The sequence below is a fragment of the Entelurus aequoreus genome, linkage group LG24 (genome assembly GCF_033978785.1).
Source record: "Entelurus aequoreus isolate RoL-2023_Sb linkage group LG24, RoL_Eaeq_v1.1, whole genome shotgun sequence".
Taxonomy (NCBI): Eukaryota; Metazoa; Chordata; class Actinopteri; order Syngnathiformes; family Syngnathidae; genus Entelurus; species Entelurus aequoreus.
This window is the reverse complement of record NC_084754.1, coordinates 22,543,742-22,568,499: the sequence shown is the minus strand read 5'-3', so window position 1 is coordinate 22,568,499 and position 24,758 is coordinate 22,543,742. Positions and strand designations below refer to the sequence as shown.

Here is a 24,758-nt window from a genome sequence, read left to right as displayed (position 1 = left end):
GGTGAGCTTTGTTGAAGTTATTGATTTGCTGGAGTGCTTATCAGGCATATTTGGTCAATCCATGACTGCAAGCTAATTTATGCCAGCATGCTATTTAAAAGTTAAAGTTAAAGTACCATTTAGGCTAGCTGTATGTACATATTACATCGTTAAGCCTCGTTTGTAGGTATATTTGAGCTCATTTAATTTCCTTTACTTATGTCCTTTGTGTATTTAATCTATGTATGTAATATTGGCTGCATTTCTGATAGTTGTTTGTGTGCCATGTTGTTCCAGACCACAGCAAACGTTACCCAGCTTGCAAATATTGTAATAAATCCATTAGAAGAAGACAGCCTGCCGTTTCCTTAAACTTGGACACACACATCTACACATTTGGCCATTCTGAGCCAGTAATTTCCAGAAGTTATCTCATCTTGTGAGAAGCCTCCATTTTATTAATGGTTTCCAATGTTGTAAAAATGCGTAGAATAAAAATTAAAATACATTTCTGTCAACAAAGATTTGCGTCAGCCTTTGATAGTAGGCTGATATAGCTAATATAGACACTTACATCATGTGCTGCCTTCATTATAACACTTATATAAGGCTTTTAATTTGTTGGAGCCAGATTTTTTTTTGCTATTTTTGGTCTAATATGGCTCTTTCAATATTTTGGGTTGCCGACCCTTGCCATAGTCAAACACAAATCAGAGCAAGTTTATAGTCAAGCTTCTGTGCCACTCACAAATTCCACCAATATCTTCCATTTAAAAAAAAAAAGAAGAAGCTGGAACCCTTTTTGATCTTGCATATCCCATTCGAGATGCAGCTACCATCAAAGGTCATATTTGTTCCCATGACACAGTAGTGTACAATAATCACAATACGTTTGTGTTCGACTAAAGCAGTGGTTCTTAAACTTTTTTTCACCAAGTACCAACCCAGAAATACTTACACCACAATGACCAACATTAAAATACAGTAGCGTAATAGGCCCAGGTATTTATTAAATACAAGACAGAAGTTTTATTTAACACGTTTAATATTTTAGGCCAACGTAACATTACACACAGTTTGAACAGTAACACTGTGTTTGAATATAGGAAAATAAAATACTACTTCAATCAAGTCATTCTTTGTTGTACCACTAGATGGATCCCGCATACCATTTGAGAATCACTGAAATAAATCATGTCAAATTCAGGTCACAGTACATTGAGAGTAAACTAACATTTATTGACAAGATGGCCAGAGACATCAGTTCATTGTAGCAGCAACATGGAACAATACAGTAAGGGCTTCCGCTTGAGTCAGAGTGGCAGGAAGTGGCTGAAAGAAGTTTCAACGAGTGTTAAATTCAAGCTCAAAAGGTCAGCGTTCTACTTCCTGTGCATGGGCAGTCAACTGTATCAAGGCACACAAGTGCCAGTTAAAGAGTATTGTAAGTGGCATGCAAATGAAAACAGAAATGTTACCGTTTCAGTTCAAAAAGAGTATGAGGCAAAGAATGACATCTTCCTGGATGGTTGGTTATTCACAAAAGAAGCTTTAGTGTAAGCACCCACAATACATCAGAAATGTAGAACTACAACAGGACGATAATTGAATCCAAATAGAAAACACAGACAGATAATAGAAAACGGATAGTGATAGACAGCCTGTGTCTGTGAAAAGCTGGCCTGTTCCCCAAGTTTGGTCAGATAGTTAATGCAGTCAATAAATTGTGCCACATGGTGTCAAGTTGGGTCCAAAAATGCATTTGAACGTAGTACAAGATGCCCTCTCCTTTCAGTTAGGTGAAGTGTAACAAAAAAAAAAAAACAATTAAAGAAGAAAAAAAATCACAAACATGCTTATCGTGTGTCATGGCGGAAACGTCCAAAGGCACTTTGGACACAAGCGAGAGCGTCCGTGAGGTAAGATGCTCCATCCGTGGACACATCATATTTCAAGCATATGACAGGAAAGACATCATTCTTCAGATCATGATTTATACACAGATGTTATTATAAAACCTTAAGAGATACCAATAGGAAAAAATGGCAGCATGGATTTATATTACTCTCAATTCAGTGTGGCCAAATTGGTGTCAGTTAACTGAGTGGGTGCTCAATAAAGTCTATGTGTATTCTTGATTTCATGCACTCATTTTATCATGACAAATGAAGGTTACAATATCACATATTGGTGTGGAACACATTTCTTTTAAAACACATTATAATGCAATACGTTCCTTTAAATCATGTAGAAATATAAATTCTACTTTTCATCATTAGGGTACCATTTAACATGTATATATAGTCTTAACACATTATATATGAAACTTCAAACAACAAATCCAAGCTCTTAAAACCTTTGGGATGAATAAGAATTAGTGACCTCTCACAAATGTTCTTCCGGATGAATATATATCTAATCTATATAACCTAATACTTTAGTATACATATTCAGAGTTGACATACTGTCATAAAGCTCCTTTTGAGCCCATTTACTTCACTGCGTACATGCAGGTCAGTCTTTATTGTGATACAAGATGAGGTAAGAATGGCAACAGGATGACTGCAAGTGAAGGACTCATTCAAATGTAAATCACGGTACAGCAACAAATGTACCTGCTTGATATGGGGAGTAAGCCTGGGAAAATAGGGCCTACTTTCAACATTTATGGAATGACGACTGCATAATATAACCCTAAAATCTATGCATGGATGACTGCCATTGAAAATAACATGAATAAACATCTAAACTCTATCCTTTCGGGACACTATGAAACAGACCGTAAGTACACTGTTGCACATGTGAACCAAAACATATTTCAGGTTACAAAAAGTAGGGAACTATGTTAACTACTGCTACTAAGAACTGCGTCACTATACTGTATGTTTAAATCTGGTGGCTTTTATCCACCATCTCCTGAGTAGTCACATTTTCTACTGCTATATCACTCAGACAAAAAACTATAATTTAACAGGTGTGAGGTGATTGTGTAGTCATTGGCTTTAAATGTCTATTTAAGTGCTATTATGCTCACAAAACCATAAGGTCTCATGATTTAAAAAAATGGCTGCTGAACCGTGCAAATGGTCTGAGAAGCGGGTATAGAGGGCAGGGTTCACAGACACTTTTAAAGTACACCGTAAAAAAAATGACAACAAAAAAACAGCAAGTTGATTCAGTGCATTTTGTTGCATTATTCCTGTCCTCTGTTCAAGTATAAGTGGGACTGCCAAACCACTAAGATTCTCCAACTGTGTTAGTCCTCACTAAATGACTGTCACTCCTTTTCCACTATAGCCAACTTTGGTGCTAATGACCGGTTAGTTCGGAGGCGATGCAGTTCAAAGCACACCACCCCATTTCACCATTCTGGAAAACCATGCCATTATATCACAGTATTTAAAGGGAAACTGCACTTCTAGAATGTTGCCTATCATTCACAATTCTTATGTGAGACAAGCACACGTTTTTCTTTTTTTATGCATTCTAACTCGTAAATAAATGCTAACAAAAGTCAGCTAACAATGGGTAAAATGGGTTTCGATGTATTTCTTGTATGAATCGCTCTGAAAAACTCCGAATACGTTTTGTATACACACTAGGTATATATATAATGCAGTAACAGACACTTTCATAACAACATGTAGTATTTATGTATCTTAGTCATTTTAAGCATACAGTAGCGTATTAATTACACAGACACATCACAAGGTTAGCTATTTCCCTCGACAACAAAATTAACTACTACTAATCATGGCAGACTTCATATGAGACAAGGACTACTTTGGGACAAATAATGATCCAAGACCTTATATTTTTGAGCCTGAATATACAGAGGATGAGTTCCAAGTTTTAGAAGCTGAGTGATAAGTATCAGTATCGCTAAGCGCTAAAAGAGAAATACAAACTACGAACATAATAAAATAAGCACCAACTGTAAAATGTCTGCTCTCACAAAAGGGACAAGCGGTAGAAAATGGATGGATGGATGGCATTACAGTGGCTGCATTATTAGCCACCTCATACTTGCTAATTTTATGAATTAGAATGCATAAAAAAAGAAAAAACATGTGTTCTTGTCTCACATAGGGATTGTGAATGATTGACAAAATTCCCCAAAAAGTGCAGTTCCCCATTATGTACCAATTAATCAATGAAAAACACCTCCAGGTGTTATTGCATGTACAGTACGATTCATGTAACTCCCTATTCTCCCACGTGCTTATGTGAAAAATAGTGTGCAACTGCGCAGACATGGCTGCGCGCCTTCATCCACATACTTTGAGTAGAGCAATCTTAAATGTGGGCATTCCCTGACAAACCTGGCCCTAAGCGTATTCTCTCGTCAACTTAAAAGGAGAACTGCACTTTTGGGGGGAATTTTGCCCATCATTCACAATCATTATGTAAGACAAGCACACCTAGATTTTTCTTTTTTTTTAATGCATTCTAAATAGTAAATAAATGAGATCAAAAGTCTGCTTACAATGATGCTAGTGGGAGTCGCTCTAATCTGCCTATAAAGCGCTTAAAACATCCAAACACCTCCATCAAGTTTGTATATACACACTGTATGTATATATGTAATGAGTAACAGGCACATTCAAAATAACCTGTATTATTTACACATTTTGCTCATTCAAAGCATACGGCGATGCATTAACTTCAAAAGCGCATCATGACTTTCGCTTTTTCATTTGTCAACATCCCTGATTACTACTCACTGCAGACTTCATGATAGCCAACAAGCATACTAAACAATCCCTTACTGTACACTGTCTGCTGTCACTGGGATGCCGACTGATGGAATATTTATATCTTCCAGTTTAATCAAGAATGAGTCATAATCTTCGCAAAGAAAAAAGAGTGTGGATACCAGCGTCTTTTTCACCATTTCCGGGTCTAAATTGGATGCCAAAGTTGACCAACTTGTCAGGTTATGTCCTCATCCTTCTACTTTCAAGGTAAGAGGCATTATTTATGATCGAAAATAAACGGTCGGAGGCAAGAAAGCAGTCTACCAGCTCATAATGCCAATATAGCAGCAACAAGCTAGTTAGCTCTCTCGACAACGCGCCACTAAAATAGTTTGTCTGCGTTAGAGCTTATAATAACAATATCACTAATACTTGGTTAAAATTGAAGTTAGAAAATGTAAATGGAAGTATTGTTGGTGCTTTGTAGAGTATGTCTGTCTTCTTGTCTCTCATAATCATTGTGAACGATAGGCAAAATTCCAAAAAAGTGCAGTTTACTTTTAAGTACTTTTGTTCTTACATGTTTCTGAGGCTGGAATAAGTTCAGCGCCTCCAGAAGGTGAATTATTGTATTGCTCCTAAAGTTGGGATGCAGTGTACACCACATGTAATAAAATGATAAGCGAAACTTCCAGAAAACTATCTAATCCATTCTGATTGCTTCAATTGACACACCTGGAAACATCCATTAAAATGAAGATGAAATGACCATCATGTCACTCTATATTAACTATCATAAATCGAAATGCACATCGTTGTCTCGTAAGTGTGACAGCGGAAGACAACGTATATCTGTGGTGTTTGAACATCGTAACCGAATTTCAATGCGTCAGGACTGTGATTATTGAACTATGTGACTATTTTATAGAAAATACGTATAAAATATGGCGTCTATCAATTGATTTTTTGACAGTTAAAATCAAACTGTCGCACGCACACGCACGCACACACACACACACACACACACATAAGCTGTTCAAGCCCCTCTGACGCGTCCCAGCTTCCCAAACATTTGTACGAAACATAACTCTTAACACCACAAATTACATCAGGATGGTTATAATAAGTAAATAAAGTTCTATCTAGGGATTATTATTCACAACCAGCCAGGAAGTAGAAGACGCTGTTGAAGCGTGCATACACACACTACATTACCACGGCGACACAGACGTTCACATGACAAGCACTGTCTGGATGGATACAGTCTTTTCAAATTTAAAGTGTTATCTTTTTCATGGATTTAAATTACATTTACAACTGGTATTTAAAACTCCATGTTCTACAATTTTCATGCAACCAAAAAAAGGTGTCACAGCAAATACGCCTCATTAAAAATGAGCCCGCCTTCATTCAAAACTTAAGTACTTTTGGGGCGTGTACGGAGGCTGGATGAGAGAATACGAATAAGAGAAACGTGCATAACTTTGAGCACGTAAAAAAACAAAAACTAAGTGCAAACAGGAAAACGTTATGTAAAATTAGGTCAAACACACAGTAACACAGCTCTGTGATGGTCTGCTCCAAATAAAAGTTTTCTCTCCAGCCACCAATATATGAACCATAAACATAGTAAATGTTATATGAGGGTGAATAAAACGAAAAACTTAGAATAAAGCAAAGTTTCTAGTGTGTAAGCGGTGGAAGCACATTCCTTCTATGGCACGGCAGCACGCTTTTGATGGCCAAAATAACAGCGAATGTATTATTACAGAATGTGCCTGTGAAAATCACTTTTAATAATACTCAACATCATTTACTACACTGTTTGTCGGACATCGTGATTGGCAGTGAAAAATGTTTGCAAAATTGGACGGTTAAAATCCGGCCATGACGGGAGGTAACTCCGCCCAACAAGCTTTTGGAGACAGTCGAGAATCAGAAAAAACATATCTTGCTGAGCACACTTAATAACAGAAAATAAAATCTCTGCAGGAACTTTTGGAACCCACCCGAACCAACTCTGAAACAGCCGTAGTGGAAAAGAGGTAAATGTGATGAAGGTTTTCCATGGCAGGCAGACTGCTGTAAGGCCGAGTTTGGCGCATGACCTCCTCCAGAGAAAGAGCAGATGTTCCTTTTCGCCGACAAAACGGTTGCATATTGCCATTTGAGGACTGCACAGTTCATACGATTGGTTTAAAAACTAAAAACCTGGTGTCACTGTCTTGCTTTTCAAGTGTGGATTCTATAAGGACCAGTGCATATCTTCAAAGTCCTCTGCTTCGCCCAAGTTCGAGTCTGTCTCCAAAAGTCTCATGATCACGGCCATAGCTGCCTCGTCATTGGTAAGATTCCCAAAGCCCGGTTCAACCACGCTGTCCAAATCTAACTGGGAGTTCTCCCCTGTGGTGAGATTAAGGGACATTGGACAAGAACAAGGTGAGAAGCCCTTTCGTCATAAAGACAGTTTCTCATCCAATTAAACAATTTTGAATAGACACCATCAAAGAAACAACTAAATGTCCTAGGGTGTTTACACTGGAGAATAACTAAAAATTAACGTCATCTGCACAGACGCCACAACCGTGGCGTTTTTTCCAAAATTTTCAGTGCCATGCCACATCTTAATATTTTCTTTAGTGCTGTTTTTTTTTTTTTAATAGGTTAGAGCACCTTGTGTGCACAACTTGCCTTGGCATGAAAAGTGCTATATAAATAAAGTTTGATTGACTGATAAGTTGGATGCATAACGGTGCCGTAACTTAGTTGGAGAAGTGTTTTACGTACATATACTGCAAGTGTCCAGTGGTTGGCCATAATTGTTTTGGCTATGACATACGTGCACATGCCTAAACTAAAGGCGTAAAACAATTTTCACTGACTACATTTAGTGATGTGTTTATGAACAGTATCAAAAAACGTACCCATGAGTTTCTCCTCTCCAGGGAATAAAGCCCCTTTAGGGTCACCCTCTGAGCTCGATTTCTCTGGGATCTCCATTTCTGTGGCTTCACCATTTGGCATCTATACAGCAAAAGACATAATGAAATGAAAAGAAAATGGCAATTCATCTGTTGAGGCTAAATCTAACCTGGCAACAAAATCAATTGATTTAACCTAATAAAACCGTTACTGTAATATGGAAGGCACAACAAATATGTCCATTGCATTACAGGCCATTCAGATTGAACAAAAAAAGCATGAGCCACAGCTAAGATACCAGTTTGTCTCCATGATTATATTTTATGACACATTAATTTCTAATTCCGAATTTTCAAAATCTAAAATATTATTTAATAGTTAAATCATTTTGCTCGATGTGACACTTAAATGAAAACAATAGTTCATATCATTCACAGTGATATTCTATTCTAGATATAAAAGAATGCATGTCGGAAAAAAACATTTTCTGCCATCTAAAATGAACAACTATAATGACTACAAAAAACAGTAACAAATAAATCAATCAAAACCCAAATACAGCCAAACAAATACAATATATATATAAGATGCACTTACATTGTTGTTGACTAGATTGTGAACTGTGAGTGGAGATTTGTCCTGTAGCAGACTAAACGGGCTCACACTACCACTGGAGGGCGTTGAGTTCATTCTAAAAGATAACAACGTTTTAATATGCCAAACCCTGTCATTTAAACATGATAAAACAGTTTAACAATAACATGCATTATGATTAGGGCTGCACTAATCTGGAAAATGTACGTGTGCGCACGCATGCACACCAATCTGTTTTTTATTTAAAGAAATCACACTCTTTTTCTTGTTCTGCTTTAAAGAAGGCTCCTTTGGTCACTCTGCCTTGCTACATGGGGGACAGTTGACTGGGGACTTTCTTGAAAGAAATTAATAGGAAGACTGACAATAATCCATCAAATTAAAAACCCCTGGCATTCTTATTTACTAGACAGTAATACCTGTAGTAGTTTTAGTAGTAATTTTGAGTAAAATGGCAGTGTTTGCCTCCCATCTCCAAAGACATGCACCCGAGGATAGACTGATTGGCAACACTAAATTGGCCCGAGTGTGTGAGAGGGACAAGCGGTAGAAAATGGATGGATGGGTTGTATATATTGCAGCTTATTAGGTAAAAATAGAAAAAAGGATAGTCGTCACTTGGAAATTAGATTGCATGTTTGTCTGAATTGAGATCGTATTTTTTTCCACATCTTTTGTGCAGCCCTAACCTAAACCGAAACATCTAAAATATTAAATTCAGCGTTTTAATGCCAAACCTGTGGAAGTCAAGCAGCTCATTGGCAATCTGGGTCCCGATGCTTCCAGCATATACGCCAGGTGTGGTAGAGATGCCTGGTATCATTGGAAGAGATTTCTTTCTATCTTCTGACAGAAAGAAATACCACATGTCATTAACATACTACTGTATGTCTCAATGTTTATAATGCCTATTTTAACTCACCTCCAAAAGCCTTTGAAGGGTTTGACTGTTCAGTCTTGTTTCCTGACCGGATTGTTCGACTGTGGTCATGCCTGTAGTGAAAAAAAGGGGAAGCTCTATTAAAAGCAGACAGATTTATACAATGAGATAACGTGTTAAACATCTACTTACGATATAACTGTATTGGTTGACACAATATATTCAACTTCTTTGGTCCAGGGGTTTACAAAACTAAACCACTGACTTTGCAGAGTGACAAATGAGCCATATTTCGTTTTGAATTTGTAGCGATTTGTCTCTATTTTCTCTTTACTCCGCAGCACTAAGAAAAAGAAACAGTCAGCATTGGAAAAATCTCAGTCTCGACGTTCGAGCTTGGTTGAAGAGGTCTACACTGGGGCTGCACGATGTTGAGAAAAAACCTTATTGTATTTTTTTTTCCTCCAAAATTGCGATTTTTTTATTTTATACATAAAATTGCATAAAACTGCAAAAATAATGAGTGAAGGAATACATTTAACTTTTAAACTGTCAATTACCATATTCTTGTCTCATGGTGCCACATGTAAGAACAATGTGCAATAATTTACTGTCAAACATATTTGACATTATGCAGACAGAACTTTTGTCAACATCATGCTCTTTAACTGAATAAATATTTTCTTAAAACTATACAGTGATTATAATGTAATTTGGCCCTAGTGTGTAATTGTGAGTGTGTGAATGTTGTCTGTCTATCTGTGTTGGCCCTGTGATGAGGTGACGACTTGTCCAGGCTGTAGCCCGCCTTCCGCCCGAGTGCAGCTGGGATTGGCTCCAGCACCCCCCGCCACACAAAAAGAGGGAGAAGTAGTAGAAAATGGATGGAAGAATGGATATAATCAAAATATATAATTATGCAAGTAAACATTTAAAAGGATATAAACGTTTGTTTCTCATTACAGTAGAATGGTTTACCATTGGACGGTAAATAAAATAACTTTGTTATCCTAAATGAATAAACAACATTTTTTACTAATTTCTGTGCATTGTTTTTTCCCGGAGGGAAAAATGAGGTTGGATGTTGTCTTTTTGTTTATTGCTATCACGTGATCGCGATGGCATTTTTGTTAATTTGTCCGTGTCCGCTGAGATCACCCATTCGATTTGAAGCTGAAATATTCCCACAACGGGACTTAGCTTTGTAATCTTTATTTTCCTAATTTGTGTTAGTTTGCAGCACTTTTCATCGGCGAGTCGCTAGGCTCTCTGTAGTCTGTGTCTGTGTCTGCGGCCGCGCCCTGCTTTCGCCTCCAACAACACAAAGGTTGTTAATGACTGAAAAGAGGGGTCACTCGGTTCAGCTATTTACGGTACACTGTTAAATAAACACGCTCAGGTGCTGAGAGCGATCCACAAGATAAGACATCTTTCTTCCTGTTTGAAGTGAGAGACAAACAAATGTGAGGCTCAACAATTCTGATTGGTCAACATGTCTGTCACTCAAATGGCGGCCAACGGCAGAGATCCCCCCCCACAAAAAAAACATATGCTGGTTATTAATCGCAGTAATTAAAATCTCAATGTCGATTCAATTTCAATTAATCGTGCAGCCCTAGTCTACACAATTATAAAAAACATCAAAACTAAATATATGGGCTTACATATAAACTTACCTTTTCGATGCCGGTCAGCTAAATGTGGTAAGTCATCTTGATGGAAGTATTCATAGCATGAAGTCCCAAGCAACTCTTGGGGAAGATAACCAAGAATGGTTGTTGCTCTGTAAAACAAGTCTCAATGACAGAATCTGGTAGAAAAACACTTTCCCTCTTGACATGTCACTCAGTCTTTTTTCTTCAAACTACATACGGGTGTCCTTTTTCACTTCAAATACGGTACTGATATTGGAGTATTGGCCGATAACGATATTAATCCAATACAATATTAGCACGAATCTGCCGAGGAGACTTAGTATGTGCAAGTAATATGCAACTATTATTACAAACCCCGTTTCCATATGAGTTGGAAAATTGTTTTAGATGTAAATATAAACGGAATACAATGATTTGCAAATCCTTTTCAACCCATATTCAATTGAATGCAATACAATGACAAGATATTTGATGTTCAAACTCAAACTTTTTTTTTTTTTTGCAAATTATAATTAACTTAGAATTTCATGGCTGCAACACGTGCCAAATTAGTTGGGAAAGGGCATGTTCACCACTGTGTTACATGGCCTTTCCTTTTAACAACACTCAGTAAACATTTGGGAACTGAGGAGACACATTTTTGAAGCTTTTCAGGTGGAATTCTTTCCCATTCTTGCTTGATGTACAGCTTAAGTTGTTCAACAGTCCAGGGGTCTCCGTTGTGGTATTTTAGGCTTCATAATATGCCACACATTGTCAATGGGAGACAGGTCTGGACTACAGGCAGGCCAGTCTAGTACCTGCACTCTTTTACTATGAAGCCACATTGATGTAACACGTGGCTTGGCATTGTCTTGCTGAAATAAGCAGGGGCGTCCATGGTAACATTGCTTGGATGGCAACATATGTTGCTCCAAAACCTGTTTGTACCTTTCAGCATTAATGGCGCCTTCACAGATGTGTAAGTTGCCCATGTCTTGGGCACTAATACACCCCCATACCATCACAGATGCTGGCTTTTCAAATTTGCGCCTATAACAATCCGGATGGTTCTTTTCCTCTTTAGTCCAGAGGACACAACGTCCTTGGTTTCCAAAAACAATTTGAAATATGGACTCATCAGACCACAGAACACTTTTCCACTTTGTATCAGTCCATCTTAGATGAGCTCAGGCCCAGTGAAGCCGACGGCGTTTCTGGGTGTTGTTGATAAACGGTTTTTGCCTTGCATAGGAGAGCTTTAACCTGCACTTACAGATGTAGAGACCAACTGTAGTTACTGACAGTGGGTTTCTGAAGTGTTCCTGAGCCCATGTGGTGATATCCTTTACACACTGATGTCGCTTGTTGATGCAGTACAGCCTGAGGGATCGAAGGTCACGGGCTTAGTTGCTTACGTGCAGTGATTTCTCCAGATTCTCTGAAACCTTTAATGATATTACGGACCGTAGATGGTGAAATCCCTAAATTCCTTGCAATAGCTGGTTGAGAAAGGTTTTTCTCAAACTGTTCAACAATTTGCTCACGCATTTGTTGACAAAGTGGTGACCCTCGCTCCATCCCTGTTTGTGACCCTCGCTCCATCCCTGTTTGTGAATGACTGAGCATTTCATGGAATTTACTTTTATACCCAATCATGGCACCCACCTGTTCCCAATTTGCCTGTTCACCTGTGGGATGTTCCAAATAAGTGTTTGATGAGCATTCCTCAACTTTATCAGTATTTATTGCCACCTTTTCCAACTTCTTTGTCACGTGTTCCTGGCATCAAATTCTAAAGTTAATGATTTGCAAAAAAAAAAAGTTTATCAGTTTGAACATCAAATATGTTGTCTTTGTAGCATATTCAACTGAATATGGGTTGAAAATGATTTGCAAATCATTGTATTCCGTTTATATTTACATCTAACACAATTTCCCAACTCATATGGAAACGGGGTTTGTAATTGAATACTGGTTTATATTGACAAATGTGGTATTGTTTACTTAATGACCTATTACACATGTACATGTATGTATATATACATACATGCATATACATACTGTATGTACATATACACACACACACACACACACACACACACACACACACACACACACACACACACACACACACACACAATCAAATTATGATTTCGATTATGGCTTATCACGGTTATGAAAATATAATACCGGTAATAAAAAAAAAAAAGATTAATGGGCCGCGACAGGTGCACTCAAATTCTGGAGCATGTAACAGTGAAACAGATGAGGAGCGAATGAGTGAAAACAAGACCACACCTACTAGAAGTTTAGGATCTCACCATTGTTGCTACTTTTTACTTAACACAGCGCTAATATGCCTAATCAATAATCACTCAACTCAACAAAAAAAGGTAAGGCACATGATTTCCGCGCGAGTTCACATAACCACGGACAGAGCCACATAATTGGCCAATATAATAGGGGATTTCCACTGTTAAAAGCATAGAATATCAGAGAAATCGAGAAAAATGTAAGTGAAATGTTATTATTGTGAAGAGAAAGAACATTTGTTTGGGAAAATATTGCGTTCTGGGCCGTTCATTCATCCCGACACAGTCGACAGCCACATCCTGAACTAAACAATGTCGATACAGTCACTTGAAACAGCAACTAAATATACAAAGCTAAAGCGAGCAAGATCGATCCATACACCCACAACACAACTCATCTACTTCTGTTGTTGTGAACGACATCATCTATGTAAGATGAATAAACAGCAGTCGCACCTTGAGAGGCTTTCTTTTTTTATAGTCTCAAATTGTCTTATTCGTCAAGTTGAGAACAACAGCAACACACACACTTCCTCCCTTCACAATAATAGTGCGGTGCGCCACATCTGGTCTGACTGCACTAACAAAATAAAGGTTTCAAAAAAGTACTTTACGCACGCAAATAGGACGATTTTTGCATTTAATTAACAAATATTTTATTACATTCTATTTTACCCAAAAAGCATGCACTGTATGATGGTAAAATAAGTGTAAAAGGGAAAAAATGGATGGATGGATGGAATAATCGTGTGAGCTTGCACGCACACATGCACTAATACATATACACCGGATCTGGCCCGCTGGCCTTAGTTTGGGGACACCTGGCCAACAGTATAGCCTACCATGTTTAACTTTTGTAAAATTACTTCACTAAAGTACAAGAAAAGACCAACCATGTGTGCTAACTTGAAGACATTTAGCTGTTAACTGTCAGTCAAACTTTGTACAAGTAAATGCGCCGCAGGACTGTTTGTATCAGGGATTTTAGATGCAAGCCGATATCATCCGATACTTTTTTCTTTTTTTTTTTTGCTGTAATCTGAACGATATCAATATCGGATCAGGACACCCCTAATAACACTTTCAGGTTAGAACGTACAATTACATTTTACCTTTGGTCGACAAAGGTGAACTTGCCATCCATGGCATACCGTGTGATGAACTCGGTGGGTTTGACCCGGAAATCTCCATTGACTTGAGGAGACAAGTGGGAGTGGATGCGCCCCACGGCGACCAGACAGCTGAAGTGGGAGCTCTCCTGCTTCTCTGCATCACCCTCACCCTCTGCTTCCAGCTGACTTGAGGGCCAGCTGCGCATGTAGCCTGTGCAATGGACTGTGCAGTACTTCTGTAACTCTGGAGGCACACATACAGTATATAAACTGACTGTTATAAACTACATGGCATACATGTATCTAAAATCCTTTTTTTTTTTTAGGGCTGCTTAAGGTAAGGTATTTGCCTTTTTTATAGTGTATTATATTAAGATCAGTATCAAAAGTAATTAATATTTGATTAGAATTATTTAATTACCTTTCTTTTTGGAGGTGCTGGCCTGGAATTCTTTCTCCTCAACTTTGACAGATATTTTGTTACATTTCATGCGGTAGAAGAAAGAGCGTCGTGCGCCTGAACATATTCGTGCTGCTCCAATCGGGAGGTCTGCCTGCACCTGCAGACCAGCTACGGAAACGACAGAACCATTACACACACTCCAAACACACTCCCACAGTAAGAAACAAATAAATGCTTTACTTTTAGCATCAATTAGCCGTTCACGAGGGTACAGTTCAGACGCTGACAGCTGCTCCTTTACTTTTCCCATGTCTTTAGGATGTACATAATCAAAGAAGCTCTGTCCAATCAGCTCTGCCTGTAATGAAAAGGTAAAGCTTGTCAAATTGACCAAAATTGGCTGCCAATAATTACAAAACCATACAGTTACAAAGTATTTAACACAAAGTACAAACATGTTGGACACCGGAGTCAAACAAAGGAAGAATGTAAAAGAAAGTAATGGATAATGAAAGTTTGATACTTTTTATAAAAAGCCTATTTGGTCTGTCGAAACATGTACATTATTACTGCAGATAGAGTAGGAAAAAAACAATAACAAAAAAAGATGTTACCCCACTATAATTTAATATCTTCGAGACGGACTCAGAGACAAAAACAATTTTCCCCCGATCGCAGCCAACTACAAACAGGAAGCCATCCGCAGCCTGCACGACAACAAAAAGAGAGAGAATAGGAAGCATCTGTTGTGCCAGTCTGATAATCAAATGTGAGAGTCCTTCAAAAATAAAAGCCTTTAAAATCAATTATTGAACATGGCAGATTTGTGCAAATCAAGTATTGTTTTACCTTTAAGACGAGGTGTTTGAGCTCCTCGTCAGGCAGGAATGATGGCTTGCAGTTGAGTTCAGAAAAAGCGCTTGAGGAACCTGAAATGCGCGCGAATTTAAAAACCATTCCACAAAAGTTACATCCTGCTATTATTGAGAGTCTTACAACAATATGTCATGGCCAAAACTATAACAATACAATTAAACCTAAGCTATAGTGGAACATAACTTTCTTGATTAATTATTATTAATCGATATACAGGGTCTCTGCAGGGTTATTACAGGTCACATTTGAGACTTTTTTAAGACAATAATGAATACATTTTAAAAGGGGAAGAGCACTTTTTAAAATTTACAATCCTTATGTAAGACAAGAAAATTTTTTACTTGATTTATGCATTCCAAATAATAAATAAATGCGATCAAAAGTCTGCTTACGATTGAGCCTTTGGGAGTCGCTTTATTTTGCCTATAAGGCCCTTAAAAACATCCAAACACCTTAATTAATATTTTATATACATGCTGTGAGTATATGCAGTGTAGTAACGGGCACATTTATAATAACATTTAATATTTACGTTTTTTGCTCATTTTAAATCATACGCGGCACATTAATTTAATAAAACGCATCACAAGGTTAGTTTTTTCCCCCCCCAACAACATCACTGATTATTACTCACTGCAGACTTTCTTTCGAGCCAACAAACATTATAAAACATCACTTACTGTACAATGTCTGCTCTCATTGGTACGGCTACTGATAGAATCTTGTTATAGACCCGTTTAGATGAAGAATTACTCATAATCCTCGCGAGGAAAAGGGGGGTGGAACCATGCGTTTTTACGTGTCTTTCTCGCCATTCCCAGGTCTAAAATGGCTGTCAAAGTATACCGACATGTCTGATTACGTCATCATCCTTATACTGTAAAAGCTGAGATGCATTATTTCTGATTCTTCTGTAATTATTGTCACTTTACCCACATAACGCTCTTTTTGAAGTTGATCCATTTACAGTTGTGCAGGTGTTGTGGCGTTTAAACATATTTTGACAAAAACTTGTTTCGGATTTTCGCCTTTTTCATTATTGTCCCATTCACTTTCACTGCAATGTTTACAAACGCTGCCCATCCTGACCAGAGTTGTAAAATCGGTGAAAATAATAATTTTTCCATCCACCAGCTTCAATCATGCATTAACTTGTTAATTCCACAGCCACAAATCGTTGAAATTGCACTTACCATTTTACACAAATAATGGTGGGCTTTCATAACCACCGTTGCTAGCTAAACTCTGCTGTAACAAAATGCACACACTTGTTGTGCTCGATAAATTCTGACCGGGCTGCAAAGTTAATTATTTAATTCAGTTTTGTAGTTATATACCCCCCTTAAAAATCAAAACATTTAAAAATGAGACTGAAGTTTATCCATTTGTTCTAAGCATAACTAATTATCTTTAAGACCTTTCATAGTCGTATTTAAGACTTAACAAGATTTTGATAGAATTTAAGACCTGTTAAGGCCTTGAATTCGAATTATTGAATTTAAAGCTTTTTAAGACCCTGCGGGTATACTCATGGAATTGCAAATTAGACTTGGAGGACGTTCATTCAGTTGTTTAATTTTTTTATTTAAAAAAAGCAGACAAACATGACACAAAAATATAGTCATTAGGCTTTAGAAATCTGTGGTGGAAAATGAAGACAATGGTCCATGACAAGACACCAACCTGCAAAGCTGATCTGACAACAGCAATCAGAAAGTTGGCGCAAGATTGATGAAGAGCACTGTTTGTCACTCGTTAAGTCCATGCCTGACAGACTGCATGCAGGCTGTGAGGCACGGTGTGTCTTGAAGTGTTTTTGTTTGTTTTTCATGATTCAATAATTTTCCTGAGAATTGAGTGCTTTCATATTTTTTTTACTGTAATTGGGCTAAAAATGAAACTGTTACTGACTACCACAATGTATTTTCTTGATTTCTTGAAGCCATAAAGTAGCCATTTGAAATGACAAGTTCTGTGTCATGTCTGTTACCTTCTTTTTTTCTACAAAATTAAACAAATGATGGACATCCACCAAGACTGGTGAGTCCATTTTTTTTTTACCAGAAGTCATAATTATTCATGATTAAGTGAATGGGTCAGCCAACACTAATAATCAACTATAGTTTTTTCAAAGTACCTTTGAGGGATTTGAGGTGCTGCACGGCCATTCTGAGCACAGTGAGTTTGTCCAGTTTACGAGACATTGGGTTACATGTTGGAATCATGACTGACAGCTTGTCAATGAGCGTGTTCATTTTGTCCCGTCTCCTTTTCTCAATTTGGCTGTGTGGTTCCCTGCAAGGAGATGAAGATGATGATGAGGATTAAGATATTTTTTCTTCAGCAGCGCAGCTAATTGATTCAATATTAATGTACTGTACTACCTAAAACATTTCATTTTAGCATGTTGGTCCTCTCCATCAGAACTGCAGACAAGAAAGAAAACAATTCTCAACTGTGTGGCATATTTCAATAGAGTGGGTGTAAAATGGCAACAAACTCCTGTAAAATGTAGAAATGTTGAGCTCGAACCACAAAGTGTAGAATTCAGCTTTATTTCAAGTAAACAGCACCAACCTATTTTGGTCCTCATCCATATATTCACTTGAGAAGGATGGCAATTTAGTTTCCCTAAGAAAAAACAGCGACATCAACAAAGTTAATTTAATTTGATTCATATGTTTTGAGAAGAGCTAAGTCAGAAGCAAACACTCATACTTACTGGTTGTCCACACTGCCCTTTCGTTTACGGGGCATTTCCAGGCCCAAGGACATGCCAACCATCGAGGTCGGAGCCATTAGACTGGGTAGAGAGATGGAGGTCATTTGGTTTTCCTCAACAATTACATTCTCTGAAAAAGAAGGGAAAATAAAAATGAACTGCAGATTCAATAAGAAAAATTAAAAGTTGAAAAAGGCATGTCCTATATATTGCTTCTTTCTGAAAATAATAATACAGCAGAAGCAATAATTTAAAATTTCAAAAAGAAAAAGGCAGGGCCAATCTTTCTGTTGCGGTCCGTCACGGACCGCCAAGAATAAACGAATGTATGGGAAACACTGATACAGGAATGTAATGATAAACGGTATTAATGATAACTGCGGTGAAACTCCTGATGGTTAAAACTATCCAGCCAGCTCGGTAGCTTAAATGCTAACATGAAAACAGGAGACAATGTCTTTCCCATTAAGAAATGACATACACCAATCTAAAGTTATATAAACACATTGCTTTCTGAGCAACTAAGCTATTGAATTGTGCACATTGAACCTACAGGCTGTGCTCAGAGTGATCGTTCTATATTTACCGTTCAAGGACAGCTGAACACAGTAGGATGCCGCAACGCCCACCCGAAATAATTTATAGATTTTCTTTACACTTTTCATTTAAATACATCTTAAACCATATCCAATCATATTTACAATTTGCAAAGTATGTAAAAACACAGTTTAAACATCACAAACTGCCACAAATTCAGGCCGCCATTTTAAATATTCCCTTCCATATACCTTCGGCTATTCCTGCAGATTGACGTCACTGGTGTAACGCTTCTGATTAGATCAGTCACACTACAAATAGGCAAAAATTAGACGTGCTGTCTATGATTTCACAATCCCTATATAAGTCATGAACACATGTTTTTCTTTTTTTAATGCATTCTAAGTCGGAAATAAATAAACACATAAAAAGTGCGCTAACAATGTACCGGTAGTCAATGAGGGCTCTCTATTTCGCCCATAAAACCCTCTAAATAACCATCCAAAACCCGCCGACAATACTCTATATAATCCAAAGATGTTCATTAAGTCTTCAAAACAATTATGCAATTTGTTATTCTTATAGTCAGAACTGTGTGTTTACTTCCGTAACTGACGGTTTCGGCTACAACTTTTGCCAAAACCGTCAGGTACGGAAGTAAACACACAGATGTGGCTATAAGAATAACACATTCAATACTCTATATACAAATAGTGACCTGAATATTAACCAAATATTAGCGATGTTATTATAAGTGCAAACGCAGACAAACTTTTTTTAGCGGGACAATGATCTAAACACCTAAGTAGCCCTATGCTGCTTTACTGTGAGCTGACAGCGATGTTCTGCTGCTCCCGAATCATCGTGTCTTGGCTCGTTAAATTATACTAAATTATAAATCATGCCTCACATCTGGATAATAGGAGGATTTAACCATGAATCTATAAGTTGCTCATCTGTGACATTCAATTTATACACAGAGATAGAGATAAACACACACAACCGAAGACTGTGTCTGCAGGGAGACTTTTCCTTGTTAACCCTTCGTGTGCATCACGACTAATTGTTCATCTAAACAGGAAGATATGGACATCCTGTCAGTCGTCATCGAAGTAAGAGCAGACATGGTGCAGTAATTAATTATGTTTGTAGTTTGTATTTCTTGTTTCGAACTTAGCAATACTGCTACATGACGCTTAGTGTTTCACTAAAGCTGGATTTGTTTAGCAGAGCTTCTAAAACTTGTATATCATCCTCCTTATTATTCAGGATAAAAAAATATAAGGTTCTTCTTCATAATTTTTCCCAAAGAAATTGTTGTTGGCCCTCACAAAGGCTGCATGATTTGCATTGTTTTTGGTAGAGAAGGGATCTGCTGTCTCTACCTCTACGTCACGGGCTCTGTCATTATCCTTTAAAAATGGCTTGGGAATCTTTGTGTGATTGTTACTATTTTGATCATATCTATTTATTCGCAAACTTTATAAATCTTTCTGTGTCATAAAAATCTGATATATATGATAATAGCTTCAATATAGAAGCAACTTGTTTTTCCACTCTACTGGTACTTTAAAGTGCCAAAGTACAAAGCAATATTCCAAAATCATAAAAGCTTAGCCATAAAACAGATAACATACTAAGACTAAAACACTCCATGAAAACAGATAAAATACTAAGACTAAAACACTATCAGTGAAGCATAACAAAACATGCAAAATAGTGTGTTTTCTAAGTGTGTCTAGTTATTAAAAAAAAAAAACTTGGTTCAAAAAATTCTGTGTGTATAAGTACTATTTGAGCACATTCAACAATATAGCAATAATAATAATAACCATGATAGTTTTTGTCACGATATCCATGATACGGAATGTTTATATCATTACATCCCTTCACTGATACAATTTATTACTTTTAATCAGCACATTTTAAATATGAACCCATTCATATAACACCCCTCTCAATCAGACATTAGCTGAAATAGTAAACCTCACATAGGATTTACTTTAGCATTTCTGGATTACACTGCCCTAGTTTGAACTTGTTTATCTGGCAAGGCTAAGGCAAAGCTGACATGGCTCTGAAGAGAGCCAGGGAGAAGAAATGTGAGCTAACGACTACAACAGACCCAATGCAGCAGATAGCCATGACATCTATTTTTAGATCTTTTCCACACTGTGACCCAAATAGAAATTACCAGCTGGACTACCAGGTTACAGTCAACAGTAAAGACAACAAGATGAGAGGACAGTTTTTTTTTTTTAAGTGTGAAGTCGGAATGCTTTAGGGAGAAGTTTGGACAAGTTACACCCTGGGCCTGGACTGATTGACAGTCTTGCATAAGTAGATATACATGTTATATGAATTGCATATCTCCCAATGCATCTGCAACATAAACAGACCAATCTGACCCATATGGCACATGAACAATAACAATATCTGATAGCTCAGTTACAGCTCATGTTATTCTATTCTGTGTTATGTGTGTTTTATGTTGCACGATTGCGCCAAGTAAAATTCCTAGTTTGTGAACCCGTTCTCAAACAATGGCAATAAAAACTCTTCTGATTGTGATATAATCTGTTCATTTACATAGTGATTCCAAAGTAATGTGTTGTTGCACTTTTGAGAAATCATAAGGACATTATCCAATTTCACTTAATTGGTCAAATAAGCATTTTTATTTATCTATCTATGGCTGCCAATGATGTATAGTAACAGGCAGAACAATTACATGCTGTTGGTAGCAGAAGGTACATACAGTATGTGGAAAGTTACCTTTCCTTTAATACAACAGAATAAGTAATCACACTCTTGGTGGTGTGCCGTGAAACTTTTCAAACGTAAACAAAGTTCCTTGGCTCAGTTAAGGTTACAACATTGTTTCCTTTGAGCTGTGGCGGAAACACAAAGCACACAGATTACCAATATTTTTTTTGTACAGGTCAACAAACAATTAACAATACAAATTCCTCAAAATGCTGGTGGAAAGCGGACTAATGTGAGCTTCATCCATTCTACACAAAATGAAAAAATTGGGACTTTACTGAAACCAGTTAACTAAACTGCTTGGTCAAAATGACTGTTTACATGCAAGCATTCTGCTCAGATTCCTGCTATAGTTAGTTTGCATACACTTACTTACATGCATGAGTCCAAGCTCATGATATTCATTGAATTAAAACAAAAAATCATCAGAACATGACTGAGCGTGTCGCCAACTTGGTGAACCAATTGGTAAGTATCACTGATAGACTCTACCATCTAAATGGCAGACATTTATCCATGAAAATATGGCGAAGCTGATGACGGTGTGTTTGATGGAGAAGCAGCTGAATACTGTAGAGTTAGCCTGGGCAATACGGACTGAAAATAAAATCTCACATTTTTTACAAAAGAATTCTATTTGATTTTTCCCTGTTACTTTTTAAAGAAACCAATGAATACAAATTACAGATCATTTTAAACATTTTTTTCCCCATCAAAACTAGTGGTTTGGAATGACACCATGCACTGCATCTTACGTGTGGCAAAAGTTACATTTATATGTTATTCTTTTTAGACCAAATAATTGTACTTTTTATGGAACAATTTTCAAATAACTAAGTTAAGAGCTTTCTATGGTAGGCAATACCTTACCTTACCAATACCAATATTTTGAACAAATTACTGCTGTTCACAAAATATAGCATTGCAAGCAAATAAATCATCTCCAACATTGATATTAATAAAGTACAAACTTCAAACTTCTGTCTTAAATAAAATACTTCTGTAAACACAAATGTAGCATTACAAAATTGCTTTCAAATAAACTCAAATAAATCCATAAAAACACCAATAATCAATAAATAGTAATAAAAAATAATCAGTTCGATAAAGTACGAACTTAGAACTTATTTCTTGAATAAAAATTCTGTAAATAAAAATGTATTTATTATTGTACATTGTACGCAAATAAATTATCAAGTTAAATTGAGACGACTAAAGTTTTTTAGTAACTGGATAAACGCAGGCTTTTCCATTGTATGTGCGCCACATCTTGGCGCTTTACTGTTTGCTCTGTGCATTGTGCTTCTTTCTCATCATACGTTTGTTTTCTTAGGAACTTACGACTCACTTTTGTTTGTGTTAGAATTAGCCAAGTTTTACTAGGTGTGTGCATCTATAAGGTAGCAAGGGGTAGGGCGAAAGCTACGAAAACTCTTGGGAGGAAAAAAATATGCTGGAGCAAAAGGATAAAAAACATGGATTTGTTTTTTCTTAAATCATCTGCAACACAAAACTTGAATTTATCAATCAAACTGATATATCACCCAGGCCTATTGTAGAAGTGCACTCTCCCAGATAAATGTTGTAAATTATTATTACATTACTTCATAGAACTACTGTTGTTGTTGGTACTACAGTATATTGTAGTGTTTGTACAATATAATACAATTTGCTTTTATCTTAACATGTTAAAATTGTGATGTTTTTGGTGGGGGAGCACCAATTAATATCAATGGGAGATGTTGCTTTAAAATAGGCTTTTGAGTAACGAGCTCGGTCACACAACCAAGTATGCTCGTAAATTGAGGTACTACTGTATATGGATAATTACAATTTTAAGGTTAAAATAAGAACATTGAGGTAATGGTGTAATAAAAATTGATTCTTCCCAAAAGGCCATTTTTACTTCAACAGCGGACTTTTAGAAGAAACTCACTCGTCTAGGTTTATGTACAGCTTTTGTCCTTACTCGTGTCAAGTGAATAAACAACAACACCGTTCAAAGGATCACAGACGTGAAATAGTCTAAAAAGCAAAAGTTATGTTTGGCCAAACACTAGCATTGTTTATATTTTAAAAAGACAAAATGGACGCATTACCGTGAAGTCTATTATCATTAAAAAAAAAGGCTGTGGTGAGTAGTTTTAACCACTCGGCTGATTGAGACCTGGTAAACAGGCCAAGCTATGATGCTAAGCTAACATTTGCCTCTCTTTCGGGCTACTTTGGGAAAGCGCTTGTTTAATGTAGAGTAATATTCACCAATGGCACTGAAGCGTCGTCGTGTTTGACTTATGCCGTTGGAAACATGAAATATGGCGAAGCCTTACAAAACTATGTAAATAACGACTTTGCTCTACTGATCTACTGACCTACTTTTTGCAAAAACGCAAAGTTAGGGTCAAGCCTTTGAGCAGACAAGCTATCACAAACACCTCTTTCGTCTAATAAATGTCAGCACCGCTAATGTCATCGTGACCGTACCGCCATCAAAGCAATTATTTTACCTCCCGGTTCGCCTTCCGTTCGGTCACAGCCGCCAGCGGCGGTGTTCCTGGCCGCCATGGCTGCAGCCGGTGCGTTGCGGCCCAGGACTCCAATGCATGGATGAGGCCGTCGAGGGACGCAGATTTTGTGCTTTTGTTTTGAAATCCAAAAGGAGGAGTTGTAAAGCCGATCAAAAGTGCATAATTGTACGCACAAGTCAACAAAAAAGTGTTGAGAAACATGCACAGGAGGCGTCACTGTTTTGGGTCAGTTTTGTGGTGACAGTCTCCTCCTATCGGCACACTGTAGTGTCACACTGTGCTATAACTTCTGTTATGTGGACGCTCTATTACCACTATGTACAACGTTGTTGCGTTATTTATCATTAGGCGACGTTTTTACGAAATGTATTATTGTCTGCTTCTGACATTGATGAAATGTGGTCTTTTCCAAACCAAGACATCAATTTTGCCTCAATTTAAATATATAACTATTTTGCAGCATTGTTTCAAAGTCAGTTTTAAAGGACAAGTTAACATTGTTTCAATGTCTTGTGGGTTAGGGTAAGGGTTAAATGTAAATATATTTATTTTCAATTTCTTTGTTTTCAAATGTTTTTTTGTTGTGTTGTTCATATTGTTACATTTTTAATATAATATGATCGTCTGCCTTTATTCCATCCATCCATCTTCTTCCGCTTATCCGAGGTCGGATCACGGGGGCAGCAGCCTAAGCAGGGAAGCCCAGACTTCCCTCTCCCCAGCCACTTCGTCCAGCTCCTCCCGGTCGATCCCGAGGCGTTCCCAGGCCAGCCGGGAGACATAGTCTTCCCAA

General features: G+C 37.3%; 1 protein-coding gene across 4 annotated transcripts; it reads right to left on the bottom strand.

Moving 5' to 3' along the window:
• Positions 1–999: 999 nt before the first annotated feature.
• On the bottom strand, positions 1,000–24,209 carry bmal2 (basic helix-loop-helix ARNT like 2). Of its 4 annotated transcripts, none has more exons than XM_062035807.1 (17): positions 23,945–24,209; positions 18,135–18,264; positions 17,990–18,043; positions 17,797–17,838; positions 17,550–17,707; positions 15,386–15,465; positions 15,151–15,243; positions 14,777–14,894; positions 14,555–14,704; positions 14,134–14,377; positions 10,749–10,855; positions 9,265–9,415; positions 9,115–9,185; positions 8,930–9,038; positions 8,196–8,289; positions 7,601–7,700; positions 1,000–1,311 (listed from the first exon to the last, which is right to left on the bottom strand). In XM_062035807.1, exons 1-17 carry the CDS (start codon positions 24,000–24,002, stop codon positions 1,172–1,174), a joined length of 1,899 nt encoding a protein of 632 aa, XP_061891791.1. In that variant the 5' UTR covers positions 24,003–24,209; the 3' UTR covers positions 1,000–1,171. The 4 variants fall into 4 exon arrangements, with proteins under 4 accessions (XP_061891791.1, XP_061891789.1, XP_061891790.1 ...); XM_062035805.1 differs by having other exon boundaries at positions 1,168–7,079; XM_062035806.1 differs by having other exon boundaries at positions 1,168–7,079; positions 8,930–9,035.
• Between the last annotated feature and the right edge of the window lie 549 nt (positions 24,210–24,758).